Here is a 27,453-nt window from a genome sequence, read left to right on the forward strand (position 1 = left end):
CGGTGTGCCCAGCTGATGACGGCGAAGCTGACGCAGGCGAGTGGCAACATGCCCTCCAGCCCGGACTCCTCCTCCGACTCCTCCACCGGCTCGCCCAGCAACCACGGCAACCGCTTCAGCGACGGGCCCAACGTCGAAGCCGAGAAATGCCTGCCGGGCGTGGTGCGTCGCCCTGCCACGCCACCACACCGCCACTACACCAACACCGCACTACCACCACTCCTCCACCTCGCCACACTACCAGCGCACTACCAGCGCACTGCCACCTGCACTCCCACCCCACTGCCACGCCGCCACTACACCAACACCGCACTACCACCACTCCTCCACCTCGCCACACTACCAGCGCACTACCAGCGCACTGCCACCTGCACTCCCACCCCACTGCCACACCGCCACTACACCAACACCGCACTACCACCACTCCTCCACCTCACCACACTACCAGCGCACTACCAGCGCACTGCCACCTGCACTCCCACCCCACTGCCACACCGCCACTACACCAACACCGCACTACCACCACTCCTCCACCTCACCACACTACCAGCGCACTACCAGCGCACTGCCACCTGCACTCCCACCCCACTGCCACACCGCCACTACACCAACACCGCACTACCACCACTCCTCCACCTCGCCACACTACCAGCGCACTGCCACCTGCACTTTCACCCCACTGCCACACCGCCACTACACCAACACCGCACTACCACCACTCCTCCACCTCGCCACACTACCAACGCACTACCAGCGCACTGCCACCTGCACTCCCACACCACTGCCACACCGCCACTATGCCAAACCACTGGCACCACACCGCAACCACACCGCAACCACATCACACCGCAACCACACTGCAACCACACCACAACCACACCCCGCCACACCCCGCCACACCACCGCACTGCCACTTTGCCCACTCAGCGGCGCTTACCCCGACAGTCTGATGAAGGCCACACGGGGGACTTGTGTCTGTGTGCAGATCATGTCCATGCAGCCGCAGTACGTGAGCTTCCTGTGGCAGATCGCGGACATGGGCAGCTCGCTGTGCATGCCCACGCTGCGCGACGGAGCCCGCACGCTCATGAAGCTCATGCCAGCCGGTACGGCGGGAACAGTCCCAACCACGCCAGCACCGGTGCCACCACCACCACCACCACCACTCGGCTCACCGCCACTTAGCTTACCAGCACCACCCCGTTTAGACCCCTCTTTATCTAGCCGAAAAAAAGCTGTTTAGGCATGCGGTGGCTGGGCATGCGGGCTACATGACCTAGCCAACGCAGCCTTGCCTGCCGGAGGAGCTCACCGATGGGACTTTGCCCAGATCTTTCAAGGATTTGTGAGCTCCTCACACAATCCAGCCTGCAGGTTAAACCCAGGATGGATCGCAGGCAGGCCAGCCTAAACGTTTCCAACCGGCGAAGATGCTCCACTAGGGGGCTTCACGTTTCGCAAGCGTAGAGAAGGGAGGGAATGACCGTGGCCGAGAAGACCTGAAGCTTCGTGCGGAGCGACAGACCAGGTAGCTTCCACACAGCGTTACGCAGCCGATAAAAAGGTGTCGCTTGATTGATTCGGAATGAGACCTGTTGTCAAACCGGAGCCACCACCAATACCAATACCTGCCATTCACCACCAAGTGACGGTGATGTCACCATGGCACCTGTGCCAGGCCAAGTGCATCGCCACCACCACCGCTATTTATCTCTACGCTGCTCACCTCCCCACTGCTCCACCCCACCTATCACCCCTCACCCTCCCCCACCTCCACCACCACCAGATAACAAGACGGTGGAGCAGCTGCGTGCCCTGTGCCTGGACCGCGCGAAGCTTGGCGAGGACAGTCGTGGGCCCTCGCTCGAGTCGCTCTTCTTTGCGCCCAGCTGTTCGCGGGTGCTCTACCTGGCCGAGGTGGTCTACGCGCTGCTCATGCCGGCCAACGCCCCCCTCGGCGAGGAGGCCACCGAGTTCCAGTTCAACTTCTGCCGCAGCGGCGGCGTGCCCCTGGCGTTCGCCATGCTGTCGCGCAACAACTTCCTGCCGGGGGCGGACGCGGAGACGCGCCGAGCCGCCTGCCTCACCGCCCTCAAGGTGGCCAAGCTGACGCTGGCGGCCGTCGCCTACGGCCACGTGAGGGCCGTCGCCGAGGCCTGCCAGGCGCAGGAGCGGGCCGCGCCCACGGTGAGTGGCGGTGGCGGTGGCGGCGGTGGCGGCGGTGGCGGCGGCGGTGGTGGTGGGGGCGGCGGTGGCGGCGGTGGTGTTGGCGGTGGTGGCGGTGTTGGCGGTGTTGGCGGTGGTGGCGGTGGTGGTGGTGTTGGCGGTGGTGGCGGCGGTGGTGGTGGTGGCGGCGGTGGTGGTGGTGGCAACCGCGACAGCGACGATAACCGTCGTGGCCACTCGACCATGACCACCACCATCACCACGTCGCACGTCATAACGCGCACAACCATAACCACGACGGCCACCGTCATCGCCGCCACAACCACCACGACCACCGCCACGGCGCACGCCATAACGCATAGCACCATAGCCACCACGACCACCACCACCACCACGGTGCAACTCATAACACACCAAAATACACGTCATAGCATACACCACCATAACAACCCACATGATAACCACCACCACCACGGCACACACCATAACAACCCACACCATAACCACCACATAACAACCCACATGATAACCACCACCACGGCACACACCATAACCACCACATAACAACCCACACTATAACAACCACCACGACCTACACCGCAACCCACACCACTCTCACACCATAATCACCATCAGAACCCATACCATAACCCGCACCACAACCACAGTCACCCCTGGGGGATGTTTGGTGGGGGTTGGGGGGGGGTGAAGGTCTTGGTGTGTGTGTAGTGATGGTGAGGATGGTGCGGTGTTGATGTGCGTGTGGTGATGATGTGCGTGTGGTGATGGTGATGGTGGTGCATTGTTGATGTGTGTGGTGATGGTGAGGGTGGTGCGGTGTTGGTGTGTGTGTGGTGATGGTGAGGGTGGTGCGGTGTTGGTGTGTGTGTGGTGATGGTCAGGATGGTGCGGTGTTGATCTGTGCCCCCTACTGCGCCAACGGTTGTGGTGAGGTTGTGGTACGGTTGTGGTGCGGTTGTGATGAGGTTGTGGTGCGTGTCTGTGGTTCAGATCTCCCCGGCGACGCACAACCAGGCGGTGATCCTGCAGAGTGCACTGCACCACATCCCCAACCCGGGTGCGGAGTGCATGCTGCGCAATGTTGCCATGCGCCTGGGACAGCAGATCACCGACGAGGTGACCCGCAACACAACAACAACAACAACACGGAAACACCGCAACACAGCAGCAGCAACAACAACAACAATGCAACAACAACTCACAGAAACAACACTAACACGGCAACAACCGCAAAGCACGTGTTAACAACAACACACAACAACACACAACAACACACAACAACACACAACAACACACAACAACACACAACAACACAGCCTTGACAGACTGTAGGGGCAAGTGCTGTTAGCGAGTGGCACCTATGAAAGCCGGCACAGCACACGAGGGGGTGGGTGGCCAGCACCACGCTACGCCTGGCCGCCTTTGTCTCACCAGTGGCGATGTTTGCTACACGCCGCACCAGGTACTCATTTGAGGCTGAGTCGACCTAGGGGAAGCCCAGGACCAGCTCAGATAATCATCATCGGTGTTGACCGTCAGGGGAATCGAACTTGGGCCGCCGTGTTTGTAGCGCAACACGCTAACCACTACACCACCGCTCCCCACGTACACGCATGTACACACAGGTGTGTACACACAGGCGTACACATGCAGACGTACACATGCACACACGCGTACCCACACACGCGTACCCACGTGTGTGTGGTGTGAGCACGCGCACAGGCGTGTAAGAACAGACCCGACACCTCGCTGATCTGCGTAAACACGCACACGTACACATACACACGCATACACACACACACGCGTACACACACGCACACGTACACATACGTACACATACACACACGTACACATACGTACACACACACATACGTACACATACACATACGTACACACACGCACACGTACACACACACACGCGTACACACACGCACACGTACACATACGTACACATACACACACGTACACATACGTACACACACACATACGTACACATACACATACGTACACACACGCACACGTACACATACGCACGTGTACACACACGTACACACACACATACACACGCGTACACATACACACACGTACACACACGTACACGTACACACACGTACACGTACACACACGTACACGTACACATACGTACACGTACACACACGTACACGTACACATACGTACACGTACACACACGTACACGTACACATACGTACACGTACACACACACATACACACACGTACACGTACACACACATACACACACGTACACATACACACACGTACACGTACACGTACACACACGTACACGTACACACACGTACACGTACACACACGTACACGTACACACACGTACACACACGTACACATACACACACGTACACATACACACACGTACACACACACGTACACGTACACACACACACACGTACACGTACACGTACACACACACACACGTACACACACGTACACGTACACACACGTACACGTACACATACGTACACGTACACACACGTACACGTACACACACGTACACACACGTACACGTACACACACGTACACGTACACACACGTACACACACGTACACACACGTACACGTACGCACACGTACACGTGCACACGTACACGTACACACACGTACACGTGCACACACGTACACGTGCACACACGTACACACACGTACACACACGTACACGTGCACACACGTACACACACGTACATACACGTACACACACGTACACACACGTACACGTACACACACGTACACGTACGCACACGTACACGTACACACACACGTACACGTACGCACACGTACACGCACGCACACGTACACGTACACACACGTACACGTACACACACGTACACGTACACACACGTACACGTACACACGTACACGTACACACACGTACACGTACACACACGTACACGTACACACACGTACACGTACACACACGTACACGTACACACACGTACACGTACGCACACGTACACGCACGCACACGTACACGCACGCACACGTACACGCACACACACGTACACGCACGCACACGTACACGCACACACACGTACACGCACACACACGTACACGTACACACACGTACACGTACACACACGTACACGTACACACACGTACACACACGCACACGTACACGCACGCACACGTACACGCACGCACACGTACGCACACGTACACGTACACACACGTACACGTACACACACGTACACGTACACACACGTACACACACGTACACGTACACACACGTACACGTACACACACGCGTGCACGTACACACACGCGTACACAAACAAGTTTACATACACATGTACGCGCACACGTGCGCACAAGTACACACACGCGTGTACACAACAACAACCGCCATTAGCCACTAAGTGGCGGTGACGTCACCACGTACACACACACACGCGTGCATGTACACACAAGTGTACACACTAACACACGCTTACACACAAACACGTACACACACACACACAAACACACGCGTACACACACACGCGTACGCACACACGCGTACACACACACACGTACACACTAACACACGCGTGCATGTACACACACGCGTACGCACACGCACACACTAACACACGCGTACACACAAACACGTACACACACACACACACAAACACACGCGTACACACACACGCGTACGCACACACGCGTACACACACACACGTACACACTAACACACGCGTGCATGTACACACACGCGTACGCACACGCACACACTAACACACGCGTACACACACACACGTACACACACACACACAAACACACGCGTACGCACACACGCGTACGCACACACGCGTACACACACACACGTACACACTAGCACACGCGTGCATGTACACACACGCGTACGCACACGCACACACTAACACACGCGTACACACACACACGTACACACACACACACAAACACACGCGTACGCACACACGCGTACGCACACACGCGTACACACACACACGTACACACTAGCACACGCGTGCATGTACACACAAGCGTACGCACACACACACACTAACACACGCGTACACACAAACACGTACACACACGCGTACACACACACGCGTACGCACACACGTGCACACTAACACACGCGTGTGCGTGTGCGCTGGCGGTGTGGCCCCGCGTGCACAGGCGAGTAAGAACATCCCCGACATCTCGGTGATCCGCGAGATCCAGAAGATCTGCTGGGCGGCAGGCTGCGGCTGCGTCCACCTCGTCTTCTCCAGCAGCGACGAGATCTGCAAGATCTACGAGAAGGTGGCCAGTGGGGGGGGGGGGGTGAGGGGGGTGAGGGGGGTGGGGGTGGGGGGTGAGGGGGGTGGGGGGTGGGGGCACGCGGGGGATGCAGATTCAACACGGGCTGACTGACGAATCGTGCTGTGGAGTCACTCCGATAAAGAGAGCCCCGTGGCTCACCCCGTGACTCACCCAGTGACTCACCAGGTGACTCACCAGGTGACTCACCCCGTGACTCACCAGGTGACTCACCAGGTGACTCGCCCCGTGACTCACCCCGTGACTCTCCCAGTGACTCACCCAGTGACTCACCCCGTGACTCACCAGGTGACTCACCAGGTGACTCGCCCCGTGACTCACCCCGTGACTCACCCAGTGACTCACCAGGTGACTCACCAGGTGACTCACCCCGTGACTCACCAGGTGACTCACCAGGTGACTCGCCCCGTGACTCACCCCGTGACTCACCCAGTGACTCGCCAAGTGACTCACCAGGTGACTCACCCAGTGACTCACCAGGTGACTCGCCCCGTGACTCACCCCGTGACTCTCCCAGTGACTCACCCCGTGACTCACCCCGTGACTTACCCAGTGACTCGCCAAGTGACTCACCCAGTCACTCTCCCCGTGGCTCTCCCCGCTCCCCACCAGAACAACGCCGGCAAGGAGCCGGACGCGGAGGATGAGCAGGTGTGCCGTGAGGCTCTGGAGGTGATCACGCTCTGCCTCGCGCTTGTACCCTCCGGCTCGGACGTCCTCAGCAAAGAGCGCGCCTGGCAGACCTTCATCATCGACCTGCTGCTGCACTGCCAGAGCCGGTAACCGTGGGGGGGTGGGGTGGGGTGGCGGATGGTGCCGCTCGTGCCAGGCTAGGTGCACCTCGAGACCATCGGGTCAAGTGTGGGAGGTTTTGTCGCTGCTGCTGGCAGGAGGAGGTCACGGGACAGGCCCAGCAGATGCCATGGGGAGGATGACTGAGATGACCGGTAGATGCGCACCACCTGTGCCACCTACCGCGCAAACTCGCTGCGTTTTAGCTACCCGGCGCTCCGCTTGTTGTTGTGAGCGTCGCTCCTCATCCCTCCGTTGCTGGAGGGGCGACTGCCTCCGACTGTCCAGCAGCGTCCTTCACGAGCCCCCTCCATACCAGTCATTGGCAAGTCTACTCCATCCTCCTGCACCGTATCGGTCCATCTCTTCTGCAGCCCGTGTTGTGCCCGTTTGGCCCCACTATTCGGCATGTGGTGGCTGGGCATGCGGGCTACGTGACCCAGCCAAATGAAGCTTCGCCTGCCGGAGGAGCTCAATTGATGGGGTTGTCTAGAGGAGTTGTAATGCAGCCTGGTTAAACCCACAATCGATCGTCGTCATGCCAAGCCTAACTTCTTCAAACCTGCGCAGATGTTCCTCTCTCATACAAGGCTCCACATTTCTCAAGAATAGAAACAGGGAGGGAATGAATGTGCCCGAGAAGACTGGAAGCTTCGTGTGGAGCGATAGACAAAGGAGCTTCCACGCAGCAGCGTTACACGGCTGCTGAAAAGATAATGCCGCTCGGCTCATTCGGAGCGACACCTGTGCTTGTGCGTGTGTATGGGGAGCGGCGGCGCAGTGGTTGGCGCACTGCGCTGTGAGCCCGGCGACCCGAGTTCGATTCCCGCTCACGACCAAAACAGTGGGGAATAGCTGAAGCTGTTCGTGGGCCCTTCGCTAGGTCGACGTGGTCCTAAACGGTGTACCTGGCGCGGCGTGTAGGAAAGACGGCAGTGCCGCACTTGCCCCAACAGTCCGTTAAGGCTACACGGGGGACCTTCGTCTTTGTGCCCGTCTCTGTGTGTGTGGCCTTCATAGGCACTGCTGCTACTCGTGACAAGCCAGCACTTGCCCCGGTGGTTGTGTGAAGGCTACATGGGGGGGGGGGGACCTTTGTCTTTGTTGTCAGGCCAATCAGGCAAACTGCTCAGGAGCAATTCTTCCTGATGGCCACCAAGTGCTGCATGGGCAACCGGCCGATCATCTTCTTCATCACGCTGCTCTTCACAGTGCTGGGGGTGAGCGCGCACACACACGCGCAGGTGCACACACAGGCGCAGGTACACACACACACGCGCAGGTGCACACACACGCGCAGGTACACACACACGCACAGGTGCACACACACACACTCACAGGTACGCACACATGCACACACACACGCGGGTACACACACACCGGGTACACACACACACGCACAGGTACACACACACGCGCTGGTACACACACACACGCTGGTACACACACACGCTGGTACACACACACGCACAGGTGCACACACACACACGCTCACAGGTACGCACACATGCACACACACGCGGGTACACACGCGCGGGTACACACGCGCGGGTACACACACACACACAGGTGCACACACACGCACACGCGCGCTGGTACACACACACACGCTGGTACACACACACGCACAGGTGCACACACACACACGCTCACAGGTACACACACATGCACACACACACGGGTACACACACACGCACAGGTGCACACACACACACGCTCACAGGTACACACACATGCACACACACACGGGTACACACACACGCACAGGTGCACACACACACACGCTCACAGGTACACACACATGCACACACACACGGGTACACACACACGCACAGGTGCACACACACACACGCTCACAGGTACACACACATGCACACACACACGGGTACACACACACACGCACAGGTGCACACACACGCACACGCGCGCTGGTACACACACACACGCTGGTACACACACACGCTGGTACACACACACGGGTACATACAGTGCGGCGACTACTTCATGCTGCTCCCTGTGTTATTGCCGTGTCTCTGTGTGTGTCTGTGTGTATTAATGCGGCGTGGTGTGTCTGTGTGTATTAATGCGGCGTGGTGTGTCTGTGTGTATTAATGCAACGTGGTGTGTCTGTGTGTATTAATGCGGCGTGGTGTGTCTGTGTGTCTCTTTAATGCTGTGTGTGTCTGTGTGTGTGTGTCTGTGTGTGCATTAGACGACGGTGCGTGAGTGCGCGCGTCAATGCGGCGACTACTTCACGCTGCTGTGCCGGCTGCTCAACTACGCGTCGATCAGCAGCATCGCCGTGCAGAACGCCGAGGTGCAGCTCAACAATGAGATCGAGTGGCTCAAGCGCATCCGGGTACGTGGTGGTGGTGGTGGTGGTGATGGTGGTGATGGCGACGGTGGCATTGGTGGTGATGGTGGTGGTGGTGATGGTGGTGATGGTGGTGGTGGTGATGGAATTGCTGCTGATACCACTGCTGCTGATGTTGCTGCTGCTGATAACACTGCTGCTGATGCTACTGCTGCTGATGGTGTTGGCTGCGGTGCAGGTTAACTCGAGACGTGACAGCTGCTACTGATGCCACTGCTGCTGCTGTTGATGATGGTGATGATGATGGTGGTGATGGTGGTGATGGTGATGGTGGTGGTGATGATGGTGGTGGTGATGATGGTGGTGATGATGGTGATGATGGTGATGATGGTAGTGATGGTGATGATGGCGGTGATGATGATGGCGGTGATGATGATGATGGTGGTGATGGTGGTGGTGATGATGGTGGTGGTGATGGTGGTGGTGGTGATGATGGCGGTGATGATGGTGGTGGTGATGATGGTGGTGATGGTGATGGTGGTGATGATGGTGGTGATGGTGATGGTGGTGATGATGGTGATGATGATGGTGGTGGTGATGATGGCGGTGATGATGGTGGTGATGATGATGGTGGTGGTGATGGTGATGATGGTGGTGATGATGGTGGTGATGGTGGTGGTGATGGTGGTGGTGATGGTGATGGTGGTGGTGATGATGGTGGTGGTGATGGTGGTGATGATGGTGGTGATGGCGGTGATGATGATGGCGGTGATGATGATGGTGGTGATGGTGGTGGTGATGATGGTGGTGGTGATGGTGGTGGTGGTGATGATGGCGGTGATGATGATGATGGTGGTGATGATGGTGGTGATGGTGATGGTGGTGGTGATGGTGGTGATGGTGATGGTGGTGATGATGGTGGTGGTGATGATGGTGGTGATGATGGTGGTGATGATGGTGGTGATGATGGCGGTGATGATGGCGGTGATGATGGCGGTGGTGGTGATGATGGTGGTGATGGTGATGATGGCGGTGATGGTGATGATGGTGGTGGTGATGATGGCGGTGATGATGGTGGTGATGATGGTGATGATGGCGGTGATGATGGTGGTGATGATGGTGATGATGGCGGTGATGGCGATGGTGGTGGTGATGATGGCGGTGATGATGGTGGTGATGATGGCGGTGATGATGGTGGTGATGATGGCGGTGATGGTGATGATGGCGGTGATGATGTTGACGGTGCAGGACCAGGTGAAGCTGACGGGCGAGACGGGCGTGGAGGAGCAGCTGCTGGAAGGCCACCTGGGCGTGTCGCGCGAGCTGCTCGCATTCCAGACGCCCGACAAGAAGTTCCACATCGGCTCTGAAAAGGGGGGAGCCAACCTCATCAAGGTGAGGGCCGCACCGTACACACCGCACGGCACGCACCGATCCACGCGTACGGCACGCACCGTACACACCGCACGGCACGCACCGATCCACGCGTACGGCACGCACCGTACACACCGCACGGCACCGTACACACCGCACGGCACCGTACACACCGCACGGCACCGTACACACTGCACGGCACCGTACACACTGCACGGCACCGTACACACCGCACGGCACCGTACACACCGCACGGCACCGTACACACTGCACGGCACCGTGCACACTGCACGGCACGCACCGATCCACGCGAACGGCACGCACCGTACACACCGCACGGCACCGTACACACCGCACGGCACCGTACACACTGCACGGCACCGTACACACTGCACGGCACGCACCGATCCACGCGAACGGCACGCACCGTACACACCGCACGGCACCGTACACACCGCACGGCACCGTACACACTGCACGGCACCGTACACACTGCACGGCACGCACCGATCCACGCGAACGGCACGCACCGTACGCACCGCACGGGGTGCACGAGTCTGTTAAAGGCTACACGGGGGACCTTTGTCTCTGTGCGTGCGGCAGGAGCTGATGGACGACTTCATCTTGCCGGCGTCGCGAGTCTTCCTGCACCACCAGCGCACCGGCGAGCTGCCCGCGGCACAGGCCATCCCGGTGTGCGGCTCCGCCTCGTCGCTCACCGCAGCCTTCGACCTGCTGGCCGCCCTGTCGGTGGGCTGCGCCGCCAACCTGCGCCTCACCGCCGACACGCTCACCGAGATGTACTACACCGGTGAGTGGTCGCTCACTCACCACGCTCGCCACCACGCTCGCCACCACGCTCGCCACCACGCTCGCCACCACGCTCGCCACCACCACGCTCACCACCACCACGCTCACCACCACGCTCACCACCACACTCACCACCACCACGCTCACCACCACGCTCACCACCACACTCACCACCACCACGCTCACCACCACGCTCACCACCACCACGCTCACTACCACCACGCTCACCACCACGCTCACCACCACGCTCACCACCACGCTCACCACCACGCTCACCACCACACTCACCACCACCACGCTCACCACCACGCTCACCACCACGCTCACCACCACACTCACCACCACCACGCTCACCACCACGCTCACCACCACACTCACCACCACCACGCTCACCACCACGCTCACCACCACACTAACCACCACCACGCTCACCACCACCACACTCACCACCACACTGACCACCACTCTCACCACCACGCTCGCCACCACGCTCGCCACCACGCTCGCCACCACGCTCACCACCACCACGCTCGCCACCACGCTCGCCACCACGCTCACCACCACCACGCTCACCACCACCACGCTCACCACCACCACGCTCACCACCACCACGCTCACCACCACCACGCTCACCACCACCACGCTCACCACCACGCTCACCACCACACTGACCACCACTCTCACCACCACGCTCACCACCACGCTCGCCACCACGCTCGCCACCACGCTCACCACCACCACGCTCACCACCACGCTCGCCACCACCACGCTCGCCACCACCACGCTCACCACCACGCTCACCACCACGCTCACCACCACGCTCGCCACCACGCTCGCCACCACGCTCACCACCACACTCACCACCACCACGCTCTCCACCACCACGCTCACCACCACACTCACCACCACACTGACCACCACTCTCACCACCATGCTCACCACCACCACGCTCACCACCACCCTCGCCACCACCCTCGCCACCACGCTCGCCACCACGCTCGCCACCACCACGCTCCCCACCACCACGCTCACCACCACCACGCTCCCCACCACCACGCTCCCCACCACCACGCTCACCACCACCACGCTCACCACCACCACGCTCACCACCACCACGCTCACCACCACCACGCTCACCACCACCACGCTCACCACCACCACGCTCCCCACCACCACGCTCACCACCACCACGCTCCCCACCACCACGCTCCCCACCACCACGCTCCCCACCACCACGCTCCCCACCACCACGCTCACCACCACCACGCTCACCACCACCACGCTCACCACCACCACGCTCACCACCACCACGCTCACCACCACCACGCTCCCCACCACCACGCTCACCACCCTCTCGGTGAGCTGCGCCGCCAACCTGCTGCGCCTCCCCTCCTTGTACCCTCCCAACCCCCCCCTCTCCTACCCCCCCTCTCCTACCCCCCCTCTCCTCCCCCCCTCTCCTACCCCCCCCTCTCCTACCCCCCCTCTCCTACCCCCCCCTCTCCTCCCCCCCCGGCAGGCACGGAGCCCCTGACGGAGTGGGAGTACCTCCCCCCCGTGGGGCCCCGTCCCCCCAAGGGCTTCGTGGGGCTCAAGAACGCCGGCGCCACCTGCTACATGAACTCGGTGATCCAGCAGCTCTACATGATCCCCGCCGTGCGCCTCGGCCTGCTCGCCGTCAGCACCGCCGGGGCCTCGGCCGGCACCGGCACGGCCGGCACCGCCGCCAGTGACAACGACGAGGAGCTGTCGGGGGACGAGCGCGCCGACGCCGAGGTTGGCACGCGCCAGCCGAACGCGCGCAGACGCGCCCCTAATACGCACGCACGCACACATTACACACACACACACACACGTGTGACCCCAACGCACACACACACAACCACAATACACACACACACACACGACCCTAACACACACACACGACCCTAACACACACACGACCCTAACACACACACGACCACAATACACACACACACACACACGACCACAATACACACACACACACGACCCCAATACACACACACGACCACATTACACACACACACGACCCCAACGCACATGCGACCCCAACACACATGCGACCCCAACACGTGCACACACGACCCCAACGCACACACACACGACCCCAATACACATGCGACCCCAACGCACACACACACAACCCCAACGCACACACACACGACCCCAATACACATGCGACCCCAACGCACACACACACAACCCCAACGCACACACACACGACCCCAATACACATGCGACCCCAACGCACACACACACAACCCCAACGCACACACACACGACCCCAATACACATGCGACCCCAACGCACACACACACGACCCCAACACACATGCGACCCCAACGCACACACAACCCCAATACACACACACGACCCCAACACATACACGACCCCAACGCACACACACACGACCACAACACACACACACGACCCCAACACACATGCGACCCCAACGCACAGACACACGACCCCAATACACACACACGGCCCCAATGCACACACACGACCCCAACACACATGCGACCCCAACACACACACACACGACCCCAACGCACACACACACGACCCTAACACACGTGGTAGTGGTAGCTGACGTGGTCGAGGTAGCTGACGTGGTAGTGGTAGTTGACGTGGTAGTGGTAGCTGACGTGGTAGTGGTAGCTGACGTGGTCGAGGTAGCTGACGTGGTAGTGGTAGTTGACGTGGTAGTGGTAGTTGACGTGGTAGTGGTAGCTGACGTGGTCGAGGTAGCTGACGTGGTAGTGGTAGCTGACGTGGTAGTGGTAGCTGACGTGGTAGTGGTAGCTGACGTGGTCGAGGTAGCTGACGTGGTAGTGGTAGCTGACGTGGTAGTGGTAGCTGACGTGGTAGTGGTAGCTGACGTGGTAGTGGTAGCTGACGTGGTAGTGGTAGCTGACGTGGTAGTGGTAGTTGACGTGGTAGTGGTAGCTGACGTGGTAGTGGTAGCTGACGTGGTAGTGGTAGCTGACGTGGTAGTGGTAGCTGACGTGGTCGAGGTAGCTGACGTGGTAGTGGTAGCTGACGTGGTAGTGGTAGCTGACGTGGTCGAGGTAGCTGACGTGGTCGAGGTAGCTGACGTGGTAGTGGTAGCTGACGTGGTAGTGGTAGTTGACGTGGTAGTGGTAGCTGACGTGGTAGTGGTAGCTGACGTGGTAGTGGTAGCTGACGTGGTCGAGGTAGCTGACGTGGTAGTGGTAGCTGACGTGGTAGTGGTAGCTGACGTGGTAGTGGTAGCTGACGTGGTAGTGGTAGCTGACGTGGTAGTGGTAGCTGACGTGGTAGTGGTAGCTGACGTGGTAGTGGTAGCTGACGTGGTAGTGGTAGCTGACGTGGTAGTGGTAGCTGACGTGGTAGTGGTAGCTGACGTGGTAGTGGTAGCTGACGTGGTAGTGGTAGCTGACGTGGTAGTGGTAGCTGACGTGGTAGTGGTAGCTGACTTGGTAGTGGTAGCTGACGTGGTAGTGGTAGCTGACGTGGTAGTGGTAGCTGACGTGGTAGTGGTAGCTGACGTGGTAGTGGTAGCTGACGTGGTAGTGGTAGCTGACGTGGTAGTGGTAGCTGACGTGGTAGTGGTAGCTGACGTGGTAGTGGTAGCTGACGTGGTAGTGGTAGCTGACGTGGTCGAGGTAGCTGACGTGGTCGAGGTAGCTGACGTGGTCGAGGTAGCTGACGTGGTCGAGGTAGCTGACGTGGTCGTGGTAGCTGACGTGGTAGTGGTAGCTGACGTGGTAGTGGTAGCTGACGTGGTAGTGGTAGCTGACGTGGTAGTGGTAGCTGACGTGGTAGCTGACGTGGTAGCTGACGTGGTAGTGGTAGCTGACATCTCCGAGCCACCGCGTCTCCCAACTGATCCTTATCCTGTGCTCTTACTGCACATCTGTGAAAAAGAGTTTCATAGCCCACCGTCTTCCCCCTGCAGTATAGATGCTGATTCTGACCCACCCCGCGCCTTCCCCCACCCCGTGCCCCCCCGCCCCCCCACCCCGTGCCCCCCCCACCCACCCTCCCAGAGTAACGTGGACGCTCGCGAAGAGACGCCGTTTGCGGGGGGCTCCGGCGGCGGTGGCGGCGGCGGAGGAGGCGGCGGCGGCGGGGGCGGTGGGGGAGTGGGGGGCGGCGTGGGGGGTGAGGAGCGCCCCCCGTCTGGGACCCGCACCGGCGAGCGCAAGGAGTACAACATGGGCGTGCTGCGCCAGCTCCAGGTGATCTTCGGACACCTGGCGGCCTCCAAGCTGCAGTACTACGTCCCCCGCGGCTTTTGGAGGCAGTTCCGGTGAGGCTCGCTGGCTCGCTCGCTCGTGCGCCGCCGTCCGTACGCGCGCTCGCTCATCCGCTTGCTCACCCCCGCTCACACACTCACCCACTCGCTCAACCATACACTCACCCACCCATACACACACTCACCCACACACTCACACACTCACCCACCTGCTCATCCACACACGCACACACCCATACACACACTCACTCACCCACACACTCACACACCTGCTCATCCATCCACACACTCACCCACCCATACACACACTCACCCATACACACTCACCCACTCACACACCCACCCACACACACACTCACCCACCCGCTCATCCATACACTCACCCACCCATACACACACTCACCCACACACTCACCCACCCGCTCATCCACACACGCACACACCCATACACACACTCACCCACACACTCACACACTCACGCACCTGCTCATCCATCCACACACTCACCCACCCATACACACACTCACCCACTCACACACTCACCCACCCACACACTCACCCACCCGCTCATCCACACACTCACCCACACACTCATCCGCACACTCACACACTCATCGTCTCGTTGTCCTTCCCCGTACCTCCTATCCACATGGTTGGCTACGTACGGTGCCAAAGAAGTTGAACATAACATGAGTGGGTCTCTCTGGAGCTGTGTTGGATTCTGTGTGTTTTTACGAGTCTCTGGGTCTCTCTGGGTCTCTTCCGACATTAAGAAGTTGAACGTCCATCCATCCATTCAATCCGCACGCTCACCGGTCGCTCACCGGTTCCTCCTCGCCGTGCCCCTCCCCCGTGCCCCCCCCCCCCCGTGCCCCCCCCCGTGCCCCCCCCCGTGCCCCCCCCGTGCCCCCCCCCGTGCCCCCCCGTGCCCCCCCCCGTGCCCCCCCCGTGCCCCCCCTCGTGCCCCCCCCCGTGCCCCCCCCGTGCCCCCCCCCGTGCCCCCCCCCCGTGCCCCCCCCCGTGCCCCCCCCCGTGCCCCCCCCCGTGCCCCCCCCGTGCCCCCCCCCGTGCCCCCCCCCGTGCCCCCACCCGTGCCCCCCCCCCCGTGCCCCCCCCCCCCCGTGCCCCCCCCCCCCCGCCAGGCTTTGGGGAGAGCCGGTGAACTTGCGTGAGCAGCACGACGCCCTCGAGTTCTTCAACTCGCTGGTGGACAGCCTGGACGAGGCGCTCAAGGCCCTGGGGCAGCCCCCGCTGCTCAGCAAGGTGCTGGGCGGCTCCTTCGCGGACCAGAAGATCTGCAAGGGATGCCCTCACCGGTGAGCAGCGCCAACGCCGTGCCAATCCACCCACCACCATCATCACCATCATCACCATCATCACCATCACCCCCCCCCCGCACTGCTCCCCTCTGCTCCACTCTGCTCCACTCTGCTCCCCACTGCTCCACTCTGCTCCACTCTGCTCCCCACTGCTCCACTCTGCTCCACTCTGCTCCACTCTGCTCCCCACTGCTCCACTCTGCTCCACTCTGCTCCACTCTGCTCCACTCTCCCTCCCACTGCTCCACTCTGCTCCACTCTGCTCCACTCTGCTCCACTCTGCTCCACTCTCCCTCCCACTGCTCCACTCTGCTCCACTCTGCTCCACTCCCTCCCACTACTCCCCACTGCTCCACTCTGCTCCACTCTGCTCCACTCTCCCTCCCCACTGCTCCACTCTGCTCCACTCTGCTCCACTCTCCCTCCCACTGCTCCACTCTGCTCCACTCTGCTCCACTCTGCTCCACTCTCCCTCCCACTGCTCCACTCTGCTCCACTCTGCTCCACTCTCCCTCCCACTGCTCCACTCTGCTCCACTCTCCCTCCCACTACTCCACTCTGCTCCACTCTGCTCCACTCTGCTCCCCACTACTCCACTCTGCTCCACTCTGCTCCACTCTGCTCCACTCTGCTCCCCACTGCTCCACTCTGCTCCACTCTGCTCCACCCTGCTCCACTCTCCCTCCCACTACTCCACTCTGCTCCACCCTGCTCCACTCTCCCTCCCACTGCTCCACTCTGCTCCACCCTGCTCCACTCTCCCTCCCACTACTCCACTCTGCTCCACCCTGCTCCACTCTCCCTCCCACTGCTCCACTCTGCTCCACCCTGCTCCACTCTCCCTCCCACTACTCCACCCTGCTCCACTCTCCCTCCCACTACTCCACTCTGCTCCACCCTGCTCCACTCTCCCTCCCACTGCTCCACTCTGCTCCACCCTGCTCCACTCTCCCTCCCACTACTCCACTCTGCTCCACCCTGCTCCACTCTCCCTCCCACTACTCCACTCTGCTCCACTCTCCCTCCCACTGCTCCACTCTGCTCCACTCTGCTCCACTCTCCCTCCCACTGCTCCACTCTGCTCCACTCTGCTCCACTCTCCCTCCCACTACTCCACTCTGCTCCACCCTGCTCCACTCTCCCTCCCACTACTCCACTCTACTCCACCCTGCTCCACTCTCCCTCCCACTGCTCCACTCTGCTCCACCCTGCTCCACTCTCCCTCCCACTGCTCCACTCTGCTCCACCCTGCTCCACTCTCCCTCCCACTGCTCCACTCTGCTCCACCCTGCTCCACTCTCCCTCCCACTACTCCACTCTGCTCCACCCTGCTCCACTCTCCCTTCCACTGCTCCACTCTGCTCCACCCTGCTCCACTCTCCCTCCCACTGCTCCACTCTGCTCCACCCTGCTCCACTCTCCCTCCCACTGCTCCACTCTGCTCCACCCTGCTCCACTCTCCCTCCCACTACTCCACTCTGCTCCACCCTGCTCCACTCTCCCTCCCACTACTCCACTCTGCTCCTCCCCACTACTCCACTCTACTCCCCACTGCTCCTCTCTCCCTCCCAATGCTACACCCCCCTCACCCACCTCCCCACCATCACCGCCACCCACCTTCCCAATCGGCTCTCAATCAGCTCTCCCTCCGCTGCCCGCTGGCAATGGTGGCGCACCTAGCGTGGCACAAGCGGCTTTGATGTTGCCGCCATAGCGGCGATGGTGATGATGATGGCGATGGTGATAGTGGCGATGATGATTGTGGTGATGGTGCCGATGACGTTGGTTGGCGGTGGCGATAGTCGTGGCTACGGCTGCTGCGTCGCAAGATGGACGGGCGCGTGCTCCTTCGCCGCACGGCCTCCTCGCGGCTGGGAACCTCCCTGCACTCCCGCAGCCTCGTAGCCTCGTAGCCTCGCAGCCTCGTAGCCTCGTAGCCTCGCAGCCTCGTAGCCTCGTAGCCTCGTAGCCTCGCAGCCTCGCAGCCTCGTAGCCTCGTAGCCTCGTAGCCTCGCAGCCTCGCAGCCTCGTAGCCTCGCAGCCTCGTAGCCTCGTAGCCTCGTAGCCTCGCAGCCTCGCAGCCTCGCAGCCTCGTAGCCTCGTAGCCTCGTAGCCTCGCAGCCTCGCAGCCTCGCAGCCTCGTAGCCTCGTAGCCTCGTAGCCTCGCAGCCTCGCAGCCTCGTAGCCTCGCAGCCTCGCAGCCTCGCAGCCTCGCAGCCTCGCAGCCTCGCAGCCTCGCAGCCTCGCAGCCTCGCAGCCTCGCAGCCTCGCAGCCTCGCAGCCTCGCAGCCTCGCAGCCTCGCAGCCTCGCAGCCTCGCAGCCTCGCAGCCTCGCAGCCTCGCAGCCTCGCAGCCTCGCAGCCTCGCAGCCTCGCAGCCTCGCAGCCTCGCAGCCTCGCAGCCTCGCAGCCTCGCAGCCTCGCAGCCTCGCAGCCTCGCAGCCTCGCAGCCTCGCAGCCTCGCAGCCTCGCAGCCTCGCAGCCTCGCAGCCTCGCAGCCTCGCAGCCTCGTAGCCGGCGTGACGAGCGGTGCGTGTCGTGTGTTGCCCGCCGGGGGCCCCAGGTACCAGCGCGAGGAGTCCTTCACGACGCTGAACATCGACATCAGGAACCACCAGCACCTGCTGGAGTCGCTGGAGCAGTACGTCAAGGGGGACCTGCTGGAGGGAGCCAACGCCTACCACTGCGAGAAGTGCAACAAGAAGGCACGGCGGGGGGGGGGGGGAGGCGGGTGGGGGGGGGGCGGGGAGACGCAGGCAGCGGATGAGGGCGTCTGATGCCGGGCAGGCAGACGCGGGCAGCAGACATGGCCGGGCATACATCCATACATAGACACACATCCATACATAGACACACATCCATACATAGACACACACACACACACACGTGCATGGGCTAACCGTTGTTCACTGCTAATAATGATGATGATCAGACAGGTGCATCAGACATGTAGGAGACACTCCCCCACGCACACACACACGAACGCACGCACACACACGCACACACACACGGACGCACACACACACACACGCACGGACATGCGTGCGGACGGAAACGCTCTGCCCCGTCGCGTGTCTGCATTGTAGGCCTGGGGAAGGACCCTCTGACCGGACTAAGACAACGTTGTGCCCTCCTGTGTGTGTGTCGCCGTGTCTGTCCCCGTATCCCCGTGTCTCTCTGTGTATCCCCGTGTCTCTGTGTGTCCACGTGTCTCTCTGTGTATCCCCGTGTCTCTCTGTGTATCCCCGTGTCTCTCTGTGTATCCCCGTGTCTCTCTGTGTATCCACGTGTCTCTCTGTGTATCCCCGTGTCTCTCTGTGTATCCCCGTGTCTCTGTGTGTCCACGTGTCTCTCTGTGTGTCCCCGTGTCTCTGTGTATCCCCGTGTCTCTCTGTGTATCCCCGTGTCTCTCTGTGTATCCCCGTGTCTCTCTGTGTATCCCCGTGTCCACGTGGCTGTGGGTGTCTGTGTCTCGCCGTGTCCCCATGTCCTCCTGCTGTGCCTCCCCCCACGTGTTCCCCACATCTCCCATCGCTTCTCTCCCACCATCTCCTCCCTAAACTCTCTGTCTCGTTTGTTGGTGTAACATTCTGACCCCCTGTACTACTGCACATGTGTGTGAACAAGGGCTTTATAGCGCATCAAATCCCTCTTCCCGGTATAAATATTCTCATTCTGATTCTCCCCCGCCGCCCCCCTTTCAGGTGGACACGGTGAAGCGTCTGTGCATCAAGAAGCTGCCGCCAGTGCTGGCCATCCAGCTGAAGCGCTTCGACTACGACTGGGAGCGGGAGTGCGCCATCAAGTTCAACGACTACTTCGAGTTCCCGCGGGACTTCGACATGGAGCCCTACACGGTGGCGGGGCTGGCGCGCGTCGACGGCGAGGAGATCCAGCCCGACCGCGAGAGCCCCACGCCGCCCCCGCTGGCGCCAGCGGCCGGCACCGCAGCCGCACCGTCGTCGCCGCCGTCGCCGTCCCCCTCGGAACTCGCCGCACCGCCCGCCCCCCCCGCCGCCGCTTCGCAGCAGCAGCAGCAGCAGCAGGGCGGCGCGGGCAACGGTGGCATCAGCAGCCGCTACCGGCTGGTGGGCGTGCTGGTGCACAGCGGGCAGGCCAGCGGCGGGCACTACTACTCGTACATCGTGCAGCGCGACGCAGCCCCGAGCGGCGCCAACCGCTGGTACAAGTTCGACGACGGCGAGGTGACCGAGTGCAAGATGGACGACGACGAGGAGATGAAGAACCAGTGCTTCGGCGGGGAGTACATGGGCGAGGTGTTCGACCACATGATGAAGCGCATGTCCTTCCGGCGACAGAAGCGCTGGTGGAACGCCTACATCCTGTTCTACGAGCGCGCCGACGTGACGCACGGGGGCGGCGGCGGTGGAAGCGCCGGCGGCGGCGGTGGCAGCGGGGACTCTGAGCTGGCGCGGTTGCTGGCCGGCATGGCGGTGGGGCGCCAGCAGCAGCAGCAGCACCAGCAGCAGGCGGTGGCGATGCCGGCGGCGATCGAGCGAGCGGTGCGCAAGCAGAACGTGCAGTTCCTGCACAACCGCATGCAGTACAGCCCCGAGTTTTTCCACTTCATGAAGAAGCTGCTCACCTGCAACAGCCTCTACCTGAGCCTACCGCCCGGTACGGCTCGCACGCACGCACGCACACTCACACGCACGCGCGCGCACGCACACACACACGCATGCACACACACGCACTCACGCACGCGCACGCACACTGCGTGTACACGCACGCACACAACGCATGCATGCACACACATACAAGGATAGGTGGTTGTGGTTGGTGATATCGTGGCAATGGTGGTGGTGGTGGTTGTGGTTGGTGATATTGTGGTAGTGGTGATGGTTCTGGTTGATGATATTGTGGTGCTGGTGGTTGTGGTTGATATTGTGGCTGTGGGTGGTGGCGGTTGTGGTTGGTGATGGTGGTTGGTGATGTTGTGGTGGTGGTAGTTGGTGATGTTGTGGTGGTGGTTGGTGATGTTGTGGTGGTTGTGGTGGTGGTGGTTGTGGTTGATGATATTGTTGTGGTGGTGGTTGATGATATTGTTGTGGTGGCGGTGGCTGCTGTGGTTGTGCAGGCCAGGAGCAGCTGGGCCCCGTGGCGGAGGAGCTGGCGATGATCAGCGTGCAGCTTGCGGCACGCTTCCTCTTCACCACGGCCTTCCACACCAAGAAGGCCGTGCGCGGACAGGCCAGCGAGTGGTAACCACAACCTCCACACAACCACCACCACCCTCACGTGTAACCACAACCTCCACACAACCACCACAACCCTTCACGTAACCACAACCTCCACACAACCACCACAACCCTTCACGTAACCACAACCTCCACACAACCACCACAACCCTTCACGTGTAACCACAACCTCCACACAACCACCACCACCCTTCACGTGTAACCACAACCTCCACACCACCACCACCCTTCACGTAACCACAACCTCCACACCACCACCACCCTTCACGTAACCACAACCTCCACACAACCACCACCACCCTTCACGTAACCAGAACCTCCACACCACCACCACCCTTCACGTGTAACCACAACCTCCACACAACCGCCACGGTTCACGTGTAACCACAAGCACACCACAACCGTACCACAACCCTTCACGTAACCACAACCACACCACAACCGCCATCCGCATTCACTAAACCACAACCGCCACCACCACCACGGCAACGGCCGCCCGCGTTTACGTACGTGTCTCCCCACCTCGCCGCACCTCCTCGCGTATCTCTGGCCGCGTCTCCCCTCTCCCCTCCCTCCCCCCGCCAATCTCGTCTCCCTCCCCCCGCCACTCTCTCTCCCTCCCCCCGCCACTCTCTCTCCCTCCCCCGCCGTGGCCGCGCCGCCTGCAGGTACGACGCCCTGTGCCTGCTGCTGCGGCACAGCCGGGCGAGCCGCCACTGGTTCGCCCACCACGCCCTCTTCCAGCAGCCCGGACGCTTCTCCGAGTACCTCCTGGAGTGCCCCAGCACGGAGGTGCGCAGCGCCTTCGCCAAGCTGCTCGTCTTCCTCGCCCACTTCTCCCTCGCCGACGGGCCCTGCCCCGCGCCGGCGCCTCCTCCGCCGCCCCCGCCGCCGCCTCCTCCGCCTCCTCCGGCGGTGGCGCCGGCGGCGGCACCGGCCCCGCCGCTCGTCGTCGCGGCCTCCTCCTCCGCCGTGGCCGCGACGGTCGCGGCCACGGCGGCGGCGGCAGCGGCCGCGGCGGCGGCGGCGGCGGCGCAGGGTGGAGCGGCCACCAACCAGGTGGGGAGGCGCGCTCGTGTGTGAGTGTGCGTACGTGAGTGCGTACGTGAGTGCGTACGTGAGTGCGTACGTGTGTGCGTACGTGAGTGCGTACGTGAGTGCGTACGTGAGCGTGAGTGAGTGCGAGTGTGCGTGTTTACGTGAGTGTGTGTGTGTGTACGTGAGTGTGTGTGTGTACGTGAGTGTGTGCGTGTGTACGTGAGTGTGTGCGTGTGTATGTGAGTGTGTGTGTACGTGAGTGTGTGTGTGTGTGTATGTGAGTGTGAGTGTGCGTGTTTACGCGAGTGAGTGCGCGCGTGTGTGTGTGTTCGTGAGTGTGTGTGTACGTGAGTGCGTACGTAGGTGAGTGAGTGCGCGCGCGTCTGTGTGTGTGTACGTGAGTGAGTGATCCGATCTCTGACCCCCAGGAAGAGGTTTGCAGATTTGCTGAGCATTTCTGTGAGGTCCTGGGGGAGGTGAAATTCCTCAGCCTAGAAAACATCATGGGGCAAAGTGGGGATGACCCTGCTGAGGCTGCCCTGCCTCAAATATTGGAAGTAGTCACCCCTCGTGACTGACTGACTGAGGTGCCATCTGTTGAGGAAGTACGGAAGGCGATCCGGAGTCTGAGACCAGGAAAAGCACCGGTCAGAGATGATCTCCCAAGCAAACTGCTGAGGGAGGGTGGCGTTTCTGTGCGGACTGGCCTATACGACATCATTATTACTGTCTGGACCGCTGGATGGGTTCCGCAGGATTGGAAGGTGGTTCCTCCTATTTAAAAAGGGGGAGCGCACACTTTTATCAACTATAGGGGCATCTCCTTCCTCACTCAGTGAGCCAGGAAAGGTCCTTGCAAGGATTATTCAACATCGCCTTGTCAGGCAAGCTGAGGAGAGGCTTGCGGAGCCCCAAAGTGTTTTCAGGAAAGGGCGGTCCTGCACAGATACCATATTTTCTATCCGTCTGCTACAGCAGAGGTGTAGTGAATTCCAACAAGACCTACAGCTCTGCTTTATTGACCTGGTTAAGGTCTATGATACCATCGGTAGGCCTGGCCTCTGGGTTTTTCTTCGTGCTTTCGAAATCCCTGACTTCCTACTCACTCATTAAGGACCTTCGTGATGGTGAGCGGGCCCGGGTAAAGCCATGTGACCAGGAGTCGGAGCCATTCCCTGTTCACCTTGGGGTGCGATAGGGATGTCTTCTGGCTCCCACATTATTTTTCGACCACGTTCGAGAGAAGCGTTTCATGGCTGTACTGGAGGAATATCTATATGGTACAGATACAATGGGAGGCTGATTGATGTACGGGTGTGGTCGAAGGATGGCTTCCTATTGGTCAACTATGTTATGTTTGCCGATGATCTGGTGATTGCTGCTCACTGAGGAGTTGAAAGCGCTGCTGCTGAACCGGGAGCTTGCCCCTAAGAGTTGGGGCCTTACCATCAGCCCCAGCAAAACTAAGCACCTGCCTGGGTATTTTGTACCATCGGACACTCCACCCCCACAACTCCCAATTGCTGATGGGGCAGTAGTGGAGAGAGTAGAGAGTTTCCATACCTGCGCGGTGTGCTCATGACCGTCTCCAGTTTGACAGCAGAGGGCTCACTTCCAATCAGTCAATCGGCATTATCTTTTCATCGGCTGCGTAACGCTGTGTGGAAGCTACCTACTCTGTCACTCCACATGAAGCTTCGGGTCTTCTCGGCCACGGTCATGCCCTCCCTCCTCTACGCTTGCGAAACGTGGACCCCCCTAATGGAGCATCTTCGCCGGTTAGAAACATTTAGGCTCGCCTACCCACGATCCATCCTGGGTTTAACCAGGATCGATTGTTTGAGGAGCTCACAAATCCTCTAAAGATCTGGACACAGTCCCATCGGTGAGGTCCTCCGGCAGGCAAGGCTGCGTTCGCTGGGTCATGTCGCCCACATGCCCATCCACCACATGGCCAAGCAGCTGTGTTCAGCCGGATAGAGGGGGATAAAACGGCACGGCACGGGCTAGAGAAGAGATGGAATGATATGGTGCGAGAGGATATGTAACTGAGTGGACTTGCCAATAACTTGATCCATCGGTGTCAAGATCGGCCTCTGTGGAAGAGGCTCGTGAAGGACGCTACTGGGCAGGTGGAGGCAATCGCCTTCCAGCAACAACGGTGGGCAGAAGAGTGCTGCTCACGACAACGAGCGGAGCGCCGGGTGGCTAAAGCACAGCGAGTTGGGACAGTAGGGGGCACATGCGTCTTGCCCACCACCGTCTCGCTCACCCCCCCCCCCCCCCCCCGTGTTGCCCAGCTGTTTGACAACGCGACGCTGAGCGACCATCTGCTCCGTGCCGTCCTCGCGCTGCTGAAGCGAGAAGTCTCCGAGCACGGCCGCCACCTCACCCAGTACTTCCAGCTCTTCCTCATGTACTCCAACCTGGGTGAGTGTGTAGGTGGGTGAATGGGTGAGTGCGTGGGTGAGTGCGTGGGTGTACTCCAACCTGGGTGAGTGTGTGGGTGAGCGAATGGGTGAGTGCGTGGGTGAGTGCGTGGGTGTACTCCAACCTGGGTGAGTGTGTGGGTGGGTGAATGGGTGTACTCCAACCTGGATGAGTGTGTGGGTGGGTGAATGGGTGTACTCCAACCTGGGTGAGTGTGTGGGTGGGTGAATGGGTGTACTCCAACCTGCGTGGGTGAGTGAGTGCGTGGGTGAGTGAGTGCGTGGGTGAGTGAGTGCGTGGGTGAGTGAGTGCGTGGGTGAGTGAGTGCGTGGGTGAGTGAGTGAGTGCGTGGGTGAGTGAGTGCGTGGGTGAGTGAGTGAGTGCGTGGGTGAGTGAGTGCGTGGGTGAGTGAGTGAGTGCGTGGGTGAGTGGGTGCGTGGGTGAGTGAGTGCGTGAGTGAGTGCGTGGGTGAGTGAGTGAGTGCGTGGGTGAGTGGGTGGGCGTGGGTGGGTGGGTGGGTGGGCGTGGGTGGGTGGGTGGGCGTGCGGGCCGGTGGGAGGGCGCGTGAGTGGCCTCACCACCCCACACCATTCTTCAGGCTTGGCGGAGAAGACGCAGCTGCTGAAGCTGAACGTCCCGGCGACGTTCATGCTGGTGTCCCTGGACGAAGGTCCCGGGCCCGCCATCAAGTACCAGTACGCGGAGCTGGGCAAGCTCTACGCCGTCGTGTCCCACCTGGTGCGCTGCTGCGACGTCTCCAGCTACAGCCAGTCCTCCGTCAACGGTGAGACGCGGGGGACTTGCGTGCGTGCATCTCTGTGTGTGCGCGTGTGCGTGCGTGTCTTTATGCGTGTGTGTGTGTGTGTACATACGCGCGTGTGTACGTGTCTTTGTGTACTTACGTAAGCGCGTGTGTCCTTGTGTGCATGTCTTTGTGTGTGTGTGCGTGCATGTGCTCGTGTGCCTGTCCGCACAAGCGTCGTGGTGACGTCACCGCCACTTAGTGGCGAATGGCGGTTGTTGTTGTTGTACGTACGTATGTCGCACCGTATGTAGCCAACCGTGCTAATAGGAGGTGCGGGGGGTGGACAACAAACTAAATGCAACAACAACAACAACAAGTCGTTCTAAAGACAAAAGTTCACCCTCACTGCTGTGACCCCCTCACCGCCGTGACCCCCTCACCACCACCACTGACGCCGTGACCCCCTCACCGCCGTGACCCCCCTCACCGCCGTGACCCCCTCACCCTCACCACTGACACCCTCACCCTCACCACTGTGACACCCTCACCACTGACCCCCTCACCCTCACCACCGTGACCCCTTCACCCTCACCGCTGACACCCTCACCCTCACCACCGTGACCTCCTCACCCTCACCACCGTGACCCCCTCACCACTGACACCCTCACCT

The 27,453-nt window shown here is 60.7% G+C and overlaps 1 protein-coding gene across 6 annotated transcripts in view; it reads left to right on the forward strand.

Moving 5' to 3' along the window:
* USP9X (ubiquitin specific peptidase 9 X-linked) overlaps positions 1 to 27,453 on the forward strand; it is a 75,883-nt gene that overhangs the window by 37,385 nt on the left and 11,045 nt on the right. For all 6 annotated transcript variants that reach the window (XM_078882685.1, XM_078882691.1, XM_078882687.1 and 3 more), the window contains exons 22-40: positions 13 to 162; positions 986 to 1,106; positions 1,787 to 2,187; positions 3,178 to 3,303; positions 6,339 to 6,464; positions 7,095 to 7,261; positions 8,386 to 8,494; positions 9,487 to 9,633; positions 10,837 to 10,983; positions 11,566 to 11,773; positions 13,292 to 13,548; positions 15,825 to 16,087; positions 17,176 to 17,349; positions 19,915 to 20,056; positions 21,056 to 21,989; positions 22,450 to 22,573; positions 23,239 to 23,629; positions 25,909 to 26,038; positions 26,637 to 26,822. In XM_078882685.1, the coding sequence (XP_078738811.1) occupies positions 13 to 162; positions 986 to 1,106; positions 1,787 to 2,187; positions 3,178 to 3,303; positions 6,339 to 6,464; positions 7,095 to 7,261; positions 8,386 to 8,494; positions 9,487 to 9,633; positions 10,837 to 10,983; positions 11,566 to 11,773; positions 13,292 to 13,548; positions 15,825 to 16,087; positions 17,176 to 17,349; positions 19,915 to 20,056; positions 21,056 to 21,989; positions 22,450 to 22,573; positions 23,239 to 23,629; positions 25,909 to 26,038; positions 26,637 to 26,822 (4,303 nt within the window). The remainder of the gene's footprint in view (positions 1 to 12; positions 163 to 985; positions 1,107 to 1,786; positions 2,188 to 3,177; positions 3,304 to 6,338; positions 6,465 to 7,094; positions 7,262 to 8,385; positions 8,495 to 9,486; positions 9,634 to 10,836; positions 10,984 to 11,565; positions 11,774 to 13,291; positions 13,549 to 15,824; positions 16,088 to 17,175; positions 17,350 to 19,914; positions 20,057 to 21,055; positions 21,990 to 22,449; positions 22,574 to 23,238; positions 23,630 to 25,908; positions 26,039 to 26,636; positions 26,823 to 27,453) is intronic.

The sequence above is a fragment of the Lampetra fluviatilis genome, chromosome 66 (assembly GCF_964198595.1).
Source record: "Lampetra fluviatilis chromosome 66, kcLamFluv1.1, whole genome shotgun sequence".
NCBI classification, from domain to species: Eukaryota; Metazoa; Chordata; class Hyperoartia; order Petromyzontiformes; family Petromyzontidae; genus Lampetra; species Lampetra fluviatilis.